This window comes from Meriones unguiculatus, chromosome 17 (assembly GCF_030254825.1).
Source record: "Meriones unguiculatus strain TT.TT164.6M chromosome 17, Bangor_MerUng_6.1, whole genome shotgun sequence".
NCBI lineage: Eukaryota > Metazoa > Chordata > Mammalia > Rodentia > Muridae > Meriones > Meriones unguiculatus.
This window is the reverse complement of record NC_083364.1, coordinates 35,630,894-35,643,143: the sequence shown is the minus strand read 5'-3', so window position 1 is coordinate 35,643,143 and position 12,250 is coordinate 35,630,894. Positions and strand designations below refer to the sequence as shown.

At 40.3% G+C, this 12,250-nt stretch overlaps 2 protein-coding genes across 4 annotated transcripts in view; one reads left to right on the top strand and one right to left on the bottom strand.

The window, feature by feature from the left end:
• Positions 1–12,250, top strand: part of Senp5 (SUMO specific peptidase 5) — a 46,815-nt gene that overhangs the window by 16,274 nt on the left and 18,291 nt on the right. For all 3 annotated transcript variants that reach the window (XM_060370206.1, XM_021645126.2, XM_021645127.2), the window contains exons 4-8: positions 1,515–1,620; positions 1,759–1,897; positions 2,080–2,127; positions 4,396–4,473; positions 11,239–11,376. In XM_060370206.1, the coding sequence (XP_060226189.1) occupies positions 1,515–1,620; positions 1,759–1,897; positions 2,080–2,127; positions 4,396–4,473; positions 11,239–11,376 (509 nt within the window). The remainder of the gene's footprint in view (positions 1–1,514; positions 1,621–1,758; positions 1,898–2,079; positions 2,128–4,395; positions 4,474–11,238; positions 11,377–12,250) is intronic.
• Ncbp2 (nuclear cap binding protein subunit 2) overlaps positions 677–12,250 on the bottom strand; it is a 30,046-nt gene continuing 18,472 nt past the window's right edge. Inside the window, exons 5-6 of the mRNA XM_021645129.2 lie at positions 6,202–6,259; positions 677–807 (exon numbers count right to left, since the gene is read on the bottom strand). Coding sequence (XP_021500804.1) covers positions 6,250–6,259 — 10 coding nt within the window. The 3' untranslated portion in view covers positions 677–807; positions 6,202–6,249. The remainder of the gene's footprint in view (positions 808–6,201; positions 6,260–12,250) is intronic.

The following is a 12,250-nucleotide window of genomic DNA, read 5'->3' as shown; positions in this document are numbered from 1 at the left end:
CTCTAGATGGAGTACTGCTACTGTGGGGCTGAGGTGGGAGATCTTAGGCCATCATAGGTAGCATGGAGGGCAAAGGTCTTGCTCCCTGCTGCCAGTTAAACTTACCTCACAGGGTTAGTCAGTGTCATGAATAGTTAGTGGGTTTGCTGTTTATTTGGAGACACGTTCTCACCATGTAGTCTGGAATTTGCCGTGTACATAAGGCTGGTCTCAAATTTAGTATGACCCTCCTACTTTGGCCTCCAAAGTGCTGGGATTAGAAGGCATTCACCATTGAGACTGAGTCAATGTATTAATAATGATCAAATTGTTAATTAAGTGGTGTTAATTGTTAATTAACTAGCACTCGAGGTAGAAGCAGGTTCATCTCTGAGTCAAGGCCAGCCTCATCTATAGATTTTGTTCCAGGATAGCCAGGGCTACAGAGAAAAACCCTGTCTTGAAAAAGAAACAAACAAAATGATCAAATTGCAACAATACAGTGATAACAGTCTTATCAGTGTTACGTTTTTAAAAATAAATTACACCTTTAGCTACTTTGGGGGAAAACATTTAACCAGATTGGCACACATCCTCTCCCTCTTCCTGTCTTAAGAGGTAAGTACATCTTGCTATGTTACCCTCGTGACTTAGTCACTGTTCTGTTGCTATGAAATCAGACCATGACCAAGATAACTCTTATAAAAGAAAGCATTTAATTGGGGGCTGGCTTACAGTTTTAGAGGTTTAGTCCATCATGGCGGGAAGCATGGCGGCAAGCAGGCAGACTTGGTGCTGGAAAAGGAGCTGAGCGGTCTATATCCTGATCTGCAAGCAGCAGGCAGAGAGACACTGGGCTTGGAATGGGCTTTTGAAACCTCAAACCCTTCCCCCAGTGACACACTTCCTCCAACAAGGCCACACCTCCTATTCCTTTCAAATACATGAGCCTTCAGGGGCCATTCTTAGTCAAACCCCACCTGGCTAGCCCAGAATTCCTGTGCCCAAGTGATCCTTGGCCTCAACCTCTCCAGTAGTTGGAACCACAGGAGTGTATCACCATGCTTGGATTCCTAGGAGTCCTTAAGGAGATGTTTCTTCTTCAAGGTCACACTAGGGAAATGGCACTCTTGACTCTTAACTAGCCACTCTTGCGTGTGTAGGTGGTTTAAAAATAAGGTCTCAGCTGGACATGGTGGCACACACCTGTAATCCCACTATATGGAGGCTGATGAGACTTAAGACTCAGCTTGTACCATGTGGACGCCCCCCCTCTGCCCCCTAATTGCTTGCTCAGCTTTTGGCTAAGATCAACTGTGAAACGACAATCGATCCAATGTAAAATGACAGCTCTGAGCATTTCTTTGTGGGTTACAATGGTGAAGGCCTAAATACCCACTCATCTTGTTTTAACGATGTAACTATTTTTACAGATTATAGTTCTATGCTGTAATAGATGTAAGTGCGTGTTATGTGTTAAAAAAAATAACTTTACTGAAAACAATTTCCATGTTTTTCTTTTTCCTTTATGTAAGGATTCCTAGATGAGGTTATGAAAAAGTATGGAAGTTTGGTCCCACTCAGTGAAAAAGATGTCCTTGGGAGATTAAAAGATGTCTTTAATGAAGATTTTTCTAATAGGTATGTCAGTGATGTTAAAGCTAAGCCCTTAAAGATACTTGTTGCCATAAGTGACTTTTCCCTTAAGAGAAAAGAGATAATTATATATTGAATGAAATTTGTTTCTTTTTAATTTTTTTCTTTCAAAATCTGTTTTAGAAAACCATTTATCAATAGGGAAATAACAAACTACCGGGCCAGACATCAAAAGTGCAACTTCCGAATCTTCTACAATAAGCACATGTTGGACATGGATGACCTGGCGACCCTGGATGGTCAGAATTGGTTGAATGACCAGGTTAGTGCATGTGGGCTCTCAGGGTAGAAACCTGCACAGCTGTTGGCATATCTTTTGCGTTGGCTTTCCATTTATCTTTAGAAACAAGGTTTTATTACTTTCATTACTCTCAACATATTACTCATCCTACAGGGGCTGTTCTGAAGTGTGTAGGACTAATCAGCTGGTTTTACTTTTTACAGGTTATTAATATGTATGGCGAGCTGATAATGGATGCAGTCCCAGACAAAGTAAGGAAAAGCTCCCTCTTCACGAGTGTCCTTGTGTTATCAATAGTAACATGTTAATTTTTTTTTCTTCCCCTTGCTTTCAAGCAGTATGTCATTACTGGATATTCTTTAGACTATCAAGTCATTTCTGCTTAAGCTGAGTGTGGTTGCACGCCACCTTTATCCCAGTACTTTGGGAGGTAGAGGCAAGATGATCAGAAGTTCAAGGTCGCCCTTTAGTACATAGCATGTTTGAAGCCAGCACTGCCTATGTGAGACTCTGTTTCAAAAGAAAAACAAAACAAAAAAACATTTTTACCTAAGCAAATTTCTTCTTTATTTAGTTGGGTGTGTTTATTTTTACTGAAACAGAGTTTACTTTTTTTTTTTAAGATATGTTCAACAGGGGTTACTACAGTTTTAAACAAAACTTAGTCTTGGGGCTAGAGAGAAGGCTCAGTGGTTAAGTAAATGCACTGGTTGCTTTTCCGGGGGACCTGGGTTTAATTCCTAGCACCCACATAGTGGCTCACAGCTGTTTGTATCTCCAGTTTCAAAAGATCTGATACCCTCTTCTGACCTCTGTCGGCACCGGACGCACACTTGTAAAATGTCAGCAAAACACTAATGCACATAAAAATAAATAAATCTTAATAAATAAAACTTAGCCTTATTCTCTTTCAAAGTGTAAAGTAATACTTCATTTTCAGTTTTTCTGAGTAGTTAACCCTGGGCATGGCAGCACACCCTGGTAAGCCTTTAGTAGCTGGGTCATGGTGCATACAAGTTCCAGGCTAAAAAAAAAAAAAAAAAAAAGAAAGAAAGAAGAAAAAGAAATGATTGTGCCTTTTTGTAGTTGTTAGAAAGCAGGGAGTCTCCAAACTCACACCCTTCAGGTTGGGTTAGTTTTATAATTCCTATCCCTGGGGTTTAAGATAATCACTACCTCATTTTTTTTTTTTTTTTTTTTTTTTTTTGCTTGTTTTTGTTTTGTTTTGTTTTTGAGACAGGGTTTCTCTGTGTAGTCTTGGTTGTCCTGGACAACTTTGTAGACCAGGTTGGACTTGAACTCACCTAATTCTGTCTCCCTGAGTGCTGAGAGTGTGCCACTGAGCCGGGCTCCTTTTTTATTATTATTATTATTTTTTTTTAATTTTTTTTTTTGAAACAGGGTTTTTCATTATAGCCTTGGCTGTCCTTGAACTCACTCTGTAGACCAGGTAGACTCTGAACTCAAGATTGACCTGCCTCTGCCTCTGAGAGTACAGGGGTTAAAGGTGAGCTAATAATAATGCTAACAAAGCTTTGGAATAGACTCTTCTGTTAGCCACGTAATGTGTTTTCTCCTCTCGACCAACTTTGATTCCTTCCTTCCTTCCTCCCACCCGTCCGTTCGTCCGTCCTTCATTTATACGTTTTTGAGAGAGGATCTCACGTAGCTTGGAGCGACATCAAACTCTTTTCTAGCTAAGGATGATGTTGAATTTCTGATCCTCCTGTCTACCTCCTGAGTGTTGGGATTGCTGGTGTGTGCTGCCATACCCAGTTTTTGTGGTCCTAGGGATCAAATCCAGGGGTTTGTGCCTGTGAGGCACCTGCTCTTCCAACTAAGCTACTTTCCTCAGGCCTTGATTTTTCCTTCTCATTTGTTTTGTTTTGTCTTTGTTTTTTGTTTTGTTTTGTTTTGTTGTTTGTCTGTCTCTATATATCTTTCCCTGTCCTGGATATCACTTTGTAGCTCAGGCTGGCCTCCAACTCTACCTGCCTGTTCCTCTTGAGTGCCAGGATTAAAGGCGTTCATCCACACCTAGCCACGCCTGAATTTTTAATAAAATCCTTTTTATTTAAAAGGGTAGGAAGCTAGGGAGATGGCTCATTGGACAAGAGCACTGACTGTTCTTCCACAGGGCCTGTGTTCAATTCCCAGCATGGTGGCTCAGAACTGTCTATAACTCCAGTTCCAGGTGACCCAATACCCTCACACAGACATACATGCAGGCAAAACACCAATGTATATTAAAATAAAAATAAATAAATTAAAAAAAAAAGCCAGTCATGGTGACACACACCTTTAATCCAGCACTCTGGAGGCAAAGGCAGGCAGATCTGAGGTGGAGGCCAGCTTGGTCTGCAGAGTGAGTTCCAGGCCAGCCAGGACTACACAGAGAAATGCTATCTCAAAAATAAACACCAAAACAACAACAAAAACTTCTCATTCCTGTTTGCATTTTCTTGTAAGGTTGACTCTGGGTACAGTATAATGTAATCTGTGTTTGCTGTTTGTTCCAGGTCCACTTCTTCAACAGCTTTTTTCATAGACAGCTGGTAACCAAAGGCTATAATGGAGTGAAGAGATGGACTAAAAAGGTATTCTATTTCCTGTTATACTAAATTTGATAGGGATAAGCTACTCTTGGTGGGAGGATGAGAACTTTAATGACATTATGGTATCAGTCAGAACCTTCTGTGACTGTTAATGTTTTTTATCTTAATGTTTGAAAAATAAGACACTAGTAAACTCTTGAGTCTATGGATTAGAATGTACTGTAAGGAAAAAGCACCAGTCTGGGAGTCCATGATTGCAGCATTACTATTAGCCTACTGGAAAACGTGGACAAGACATTTAACTTGTCTGCTTGTTAGATTTCTGAGTGGTAGAATAAAATGCTAAAATATCTAAAGTGCCCTCACTCTGTCATAGCCTTTTCTCTTTTTAATCCAGGACTTCCCATCTGCTAGGCAAGTGCTTTTATCACTGAGCTACAGCCCTAGCCTTGGTTTTACAAGTGTTATGTAATTCAGGATGGTCTCAACTTGCACTGTTTCTTAGTTCAGCCTCCCAAGTCTTGGTTACAAGTTTTCTTCACTGTGCCTGGGTGAAAACACTTTTGAAACATCTTCATAGTCTATTTTTGGTATTTTGACAGAATTACCATAAATTCAAACTCAAATAATAAATGTAGAGGGACTGGAGAGATGGCTCAGTGGTTAAGAGCACTGTCTGCTCTCCCAGAGGTCCTCAGTTCAGTTCCCAGCACCCACATTGTGGCTCACAACCATCTATAGTGAGATCTGGTGCCTTCTTTGGTGTGTAAGCACACATGCAAGCAGAGTAGTATTTAAATAATAAATAAATAAATCTTAATGACATAAGTGTAGAAATAATTTTGGGTTTTGTTTGTTTTTTTACAAAAGGTCTCAAACTCATGTAGCTCAAGATGCTCTTATAATTTGTAGCCAAAGCTGGCCTCAAACTCATGATCATCTTGTCTCCACCTCTTAAATACCAGGAGGTAGGTGCTGCCATGCCTGGCATGCTTTTCACTTTTTAAGGTGACTGGGAGGCTTGGAGAAATGAAACTGAGTATTAGCTGGACTCTGTAAGCCCATGTGGAGGTAGGAAGGTCAGAAGTTTGAGTCTGGTCATGGGCTATGTGAAACTGTTATTTTAAAAAAAAGACAGGCAAAATGGCACACGCCTTTAATGCTAGCATTCAGACAGATAAATTTCTGTGAGTTCAAGGCAAACATAGCAAGTTCCAAGCCAGCAAGGGCTTTATAGTGAGATCTTGTCCCAAACCAACCAGCCAACCAACAAGAATAACTCTTAAGTCAATGGAAATAAGGTTTATTTCTTTATTTAGACATCTCAAGCTGGCCTGGAATTCACTTGGTAGCTGAGGATGACCTTGAAGTCCTGATCCTTCTGCCTCTACCTCCCACTGCTGGGATTACAACACATCTGCTTTATGTAGTGCTGGGGGTCCAATCCAGGGCTTTGTGGATTGAGGCAAACACCTTACCAAGTAAGCCATCTCCCCCGACTTGGAAATAATTTTATATCAAATACAGTGTCTGATTGAAGTATACAAATCTGAGAAGAGAGACAGAATTCATTTGCCAGTTTGGTGACTTAACTAGCTAGAAGGTGAGCACATTTGCTTAACCATTCTGAAAGCAGTCCTTTTCTGGACAAGAACACCTGTGCTATTTACTTTGTTGGGAGAATAAATTAAACTATATTTAGCAAACCATTAAACATACTATTAAATACACAGTAAAATGATAATTGTCATGATTTACATTGAAACTCACCAAATGTGCATTTCAGTTTTTTGATGATCCAATCACTAGGTCTTTATTTTATAGAAATCTGGAAAAAGAAAGATTTGTAAAAAGATGCTCATAAGATTGCTAATTTTAGTAAAATTAATTTTTTAAAAAATATTTAATTTTTATTTTTTATTTGCATTAGTGTGAAGGTGTCAGATCTCTTGGAATTGGCGTTACCAACAGTTGTGAACTGCTATGTGGGTGCTGGGAATTGAACCCGGGTCCTTTGGAAGAGCAGACAGTGCTCTTACCCACTGAGCCATCTCTCCAGCCCCCATAATATTAAATTTTTAAATAGATACCTCAGCTTCATGGTTTTTAGTCACTAGTTCGTACAGGAAATATATTTTAAACTGATACTATGTTAACAAAGCCAGAAATTACAGACATGCCATTAATTTCTTAAAGGTTTTTCATTTTAATTCAGTTCATTATTTTTTACTTTATTTTCAATTTTTATGTGCATTAGTGTTTTGCCTGAATGTATATCTGTGTGAGGGTGTCAGATTTTGGAGCTGCAGACAGTTGTGAGCTGCCAGGTGGATGCTGGGAATTAAGCCTGGGTCCTCTGAAAGAGCAGCCAGTGCTCTGAACCACTGAGCCAGCTCTCCAGCCCCATTTCATTTTTTTTTTTTTTTTTAATGGAGCTGGAGGGATAGCTTAGTGGTTAAGAGCACTGGATGCTCTTGAAGAGTCCCCAAGATTGGTTCCCAACATCCACATGATGGTTTACAACCATCTGTAGCCCCTGGGTATCTGGTACCCTTTTTTGCCTCTGGGGGCACCAGGCACAGATGTAGTCTATTTACATTATGCAGGCAAAGCACTCAGCACATACAATAAACAGATGATGCTTTGGCCTAGATGATAGATAGCAGGACAGATGCAACATGTGGACAAATAAAACTGACATGGGAAATTAAATGCACACAATTTCATGATGTGCTCCATTTAGCTGAAGTAGAGCAGATATGAAAGATGACTTCAAATGCACAATTTATGACTAGATGAGCCACAGGCTACAGTAAACAAACAAACAAAAAAACAGCACAGCTAACTATTTAGGGTGTGTTCAAACTAAAAGTCCAGATGCCGGGGCCAGGGATACAGTTCAGTAGAAAAGCATGTGCCTAGCATGTATGAGACTCTGTTCCAACACTGCTTATGTATATTTGTGTACATATTACCTATCACATACATGTGAATGCTATTTCAGCTGGGAATTTTACAAAGCTGTGGAAGATAGAGGTGGGCAAAAGTTATAAACAGAATGAGTGGTTATCTTTGTAGAAAATGTGTATGTATAAATGTATATGTATACTTTTCATGTTAAATGAAAATAAATTATCTTTGGGTGTGGTGGTGCACAACTTTAACCCCAGCACTCTGGGAGGCAAAGGCAGGCCAGATCACTGTGAGTTCAAGGCCAGCCTGGTCTATAGAGGGAGTTCCAGGACAGCCAGGGTACACAGAGAAACTCTGTCTCAAAAAACAAAAAGAAATTATCTATTCTGTGGATCCTCCATTTAGGGTAACTGAAAAAACATTCCAGCAATATGCTGAATGCTAAGAAACTAACAAAACAGCATGAAAATGAGTGCTGGAAAATAAATGGACACTGAACTGAATGAAGTTCTAGCAAACCAAAATGAATAGCAAATGAAGCTGGTATGGTAAGACATCCTTCAATCCCCACATTCCAGACTGAGAGCCATCTGGATCTCTGAGAGTTCAAAGATAGCCTGGTCATAGTGCCCTCTTTTGACACGCTCAGACACCTGTGCTCACATTCTAATACACACACATGCTTGTTATACACAGCACTTTCAGGTACACACTAATAAAAATAAATCTTTTAAAAAGAAATACATTGTCATACAATGATGTCTCTGATTGAATAAGCTTAGTAGACAATAGGAAACCTAATACATTCAGTATGATTGCATAGGTACATAATAAAAAGTAAGATGGCTTGGCTGGTAAACGGGATTATTTCCAAGCCTGACAAAGAGAGTTTGAGCCTTGGAACCACACTGTTGAAGAAGAAAACTGACTCTCACAGTTGTCCTCTGACTACACGTGTCCTGTGACATGCATTGCTCACACAGAAAAATATAAATTTTAAAATTAAAAAAAAATCCAGGTTAGTGGAGCACATATTAATCCTAGCACTGGACAGGCAAAGGCAGGCAGGGTATGTAGGGAGATCCAGGATAGCCAGAACTACATAGAGAGACCCTGTTTCAAAAGTTAAAACAAAAATAAATAAAATATGAGAAAATTTAAAGACTGAATCTATGTTTCTCTTCTAGTTTCCCTTTCTTTCCCTTATAGATTCACAGTAAATGTGCACTCAAGCTAGCCTTGAACTTGTCACCCAACCCAGCTCTCTCTCTCTCTCTCTCTCTCTATCTATCGTGACTAAAGGACATGTGTAAGAGCTGATGATACACTGGGTCACTGGAAAGCTGTAGAGACATTCTTCTCTCATTATGAATCAAATTGAAAATAAGCACCAAAAAGATGGCTCAGCAGGCAAAGGCCCCTGCCACCAACTCTACCTGAATTTCTGTCCCTGCCAGAAGAAAACAGCTGACTCCCACAAGTTGTCATCTGACCTCCACACGGCACTCCAGAAATAAAATATCATGAAAAGGCATTTTAAAAAATTGATAAGCTTAAGCTCCATGGATAAGGTGCTTACAGTACAAGCATGAGGACCTGACATGAGTTCAGATTCAGTAGGAGATTCTGTCTCAAAAAAGTAAGATAGGGAAGCAACTGAGAAAAGATAGCTGATGTTGACCTCTGCCCTCATGGCTGAGCCTGCATAAACATAGACACATTTGCTGACATACACATCACACGGATTTTAAAATGACAAGCTGAAGCTTCTTTGGGGGCAGCCTTGTAGGATCACATCTAGTCATTATACAAATGAGCTCAAGGTTCTTACTAAACACAGGAGAGAAAAAAAGCAGTGGTCTCAAATTTCATTAAGTAACCAAATTTAGTTAAAGACAAATAAGTTGAGAGGATTTACACAGGAGGGGAAAAGAAGAAACAATAAAAGTAATAACAAAATATGGAAGATAGCTTTTTATTTGAAGTTTTAAACATGTATTTCTCTGTGTGTTCCTGTGTTTGTTGGTATGTGCAAGTGCCTACATGCACACAAGGTCAGAGGACAGTTGTGTAGACTAGGTTCTCTTCTCCCACGTTTAGGTGGGTGCCTAGTGATCAGAACTGGTCATCAGGGTGCACCTTGACCAAGCTGTCTGCCATCCTGATGGCCCCACAGCTTTTCCTTTGAGATGGGATCTTGCAGAGTTTCACAGCAAGGCCTTGACTGTGACTGTTCTACTATTGGCATATGCTGCCATGCCAAGCTTTTCGTTGATTGGTCCTTTTAGATAGGGTTTCTTGCAGCCCACTTTTCCCTATACTCTCCTTGTATCAGAGGATGACCTTGAACAACTCTTGCTATCACCCCCCAAATGCTGGGATTACCTGGATGTGGTGTGATACCCAGATAACTCACATTTCACAAGTGTAACTCGTGTTTTGCAAGTGTATGTGGAGTACCTACTACTTTTTATCCCTTTGGAATGTTTAATGACATCAGTTTATTTATTGTGGGTGAGTGTGTAGGTACCCACATGCTATGATACAGGTGTGGAGCTCAGAGACTTTGCATTGTAGGAGTCAGTTCTTCTGCCATGCTGGTTCTCGATTGAACTCTCACCATCAGCTTGGTGGTAGATGCCTTTACCTGCTGGACCGTCCTCACCATCCCCATCTGTTGAAATTCTGAGTGAAAATAGCAGTTTTTCCAGATTTTAAAAGACATGTGTTAGGGTAAAAAGGGCATGTTAGGGCAGCTAAAGTGTACTAAAGCAAATTTGTCTGAGTCTCCTCCTCCTCGTTTTTTTTGTTTTTTTTTTTTTTTTGAGACAGGGTTTCTCTCTAGCCGTGGCTGTGCTGGACTGGCTTTGTAGAGGAGGCTGGCCTGGAACTCACAGATCTACCTGCCTCTGCCCCTGGTGCTGGGATTACTTTGGCCTCCACCACTACCACTGAAGGCTCCTCCTCCCCACCTCTGCACCCTTCTTTATTGTTTTGAGACAGAGTTTCTGTGTGTAGCCTGGGCTGTTCTGGACTCTCTCTGTAGACCAGGCTGGCTTTGAACTCAACAGAGATCCATCTGCCTCCACCTCCCTAGTCCTGGGATTAAAGGCTAGCTTGATGTTCTCTCATTTAGAACGGCATAAGGTAGGTACTGTTGTTTCCTACATGTTACATTCTAGGAAATCAGGACATAAAGGGGAAAATAAAACTGACAGAACAAATGTAGAAGAGCCAAAATTTGAACTTCAGATTTACATGAGATTGCATGACCTTTACTTTTTAATGTTTTAAACTTTTGTTGCTTTTTAGCACTATTTAATACTATTTCTAGTATGTGCTAGGATCCTAGCAGTTTAAAAACAAACAAAAAAACAGCCCACATAAAGGTGGAAGAGAGTCAACTTCACCAACCTGTCGTCTGACGCACATGTACATTATCCCTGCACATTCACACATGAATAATAGTTAACAAAGCTAGGTAAAAACTAAAACAGTATTTTTCTATTTGTCTTATTTTTGAGTATTTTAACTTAGTAATTACAAACATGGTCTTTAAACTGAGACATAGCAAGCCAGGTGGTGATGGCAGCAGCACACACCTTTAATCCCAGCACTCTGGAGGCAGAGGCAGGAGGACCTCTGTGAGTTCAAGGCCAGCCTGGTCTACAGAGAGAGAAAGAAGAGTCCAGGACAGCCAGAGCTACACACAGAGAAACCCTGTCTCAAAACAAAACTACCAAAACCAAAACCAAAACAAAGAAGAAAAGATGAGGCATAGGTTCAAATTGTTTCACCACTTCCCCATTTTATGACCTTTAGCAGGTCAAAGGTCAACAGATGAACACTGTTGTTGGTTCTGTAGTGATAGCCCCATTTCTTTCTCTTCATCAGGTGGATTTGTTTAAAAAGAGTCTTCTGTTGATCCCTATTCACCTGGAAGTCCACTGGTCTCTCATTACTGTGACACTCTCCAATCGAATTATTTCATTTTATGATTCCCAAGGCATTCATTTTAAATTTTGTGTAGAGGTAAGTTAATATTCTGCCTATTGTACTTTTTATTTGTATTGACCTTGACATATCATAGCTATAGACAAAGCAGTAGAAGTCAACTGCTGCTTCAAGGATTACAAGAGGACAGTTGTCAGGGGCAAGGCAGCTGAGCTGTTTGAGATCAGCAGACCCCCTTTGGAGAGGTGTGCCCTTTTTGAGTTCAGCATTTTTTAAGGAAATGCAGAAAAACACATTTTTTTTTCTTAAAAAATGCTGGAGTGAGGATAGAAATTATTTTTTTCTTGATTTCTTTTAGAGCTAATATCATCTCAAATCTTGAAAATACATATTATGCAGGCACACAGTATTGGAGTGCAGATAAAACGTGATCTGTCGTTGCCCAGGCTGCTCTCAAATGCTGGGATTGCAGTTGTGGACCACCACACTGTGTGGAGGTCAGTAAGAGTGCAATGAGATGGGGCACAAGTCAGCTTTCCCGAGTTTTCTGCACAATGAAGAACCAGTTAGAGAAGTATACCTGGCGACAGGCAGTGGTGGCGCACGCCTGCAGCTCCAGCACTTGGGAGGGAGGCAGAGGCAGGCAAATCTCTGTGAGCTCAGTGCTAGCCTGGTCTACAGTGAAGTCCAGTACACCTAGAACTACACACAAAAACCCTGATCTTGAGAAAGCAAACAAAAAGGAAGGCTCTATTTAAAACTGAGTCTGCTTGTTTCTCTAGTTATTCAGATTTCCTCCAAATAATTTTTTAAAGATTTATTTATTTATTATGTATACAATGTTCTGTCTGCATGTACACCTGCACACCAGAAGAGGGCGCCAAATCTTACTACAGATGGTTGTGAGCCCCCATTGATTCCTGGGAACTGAACTACCCGGGATATACTGTAG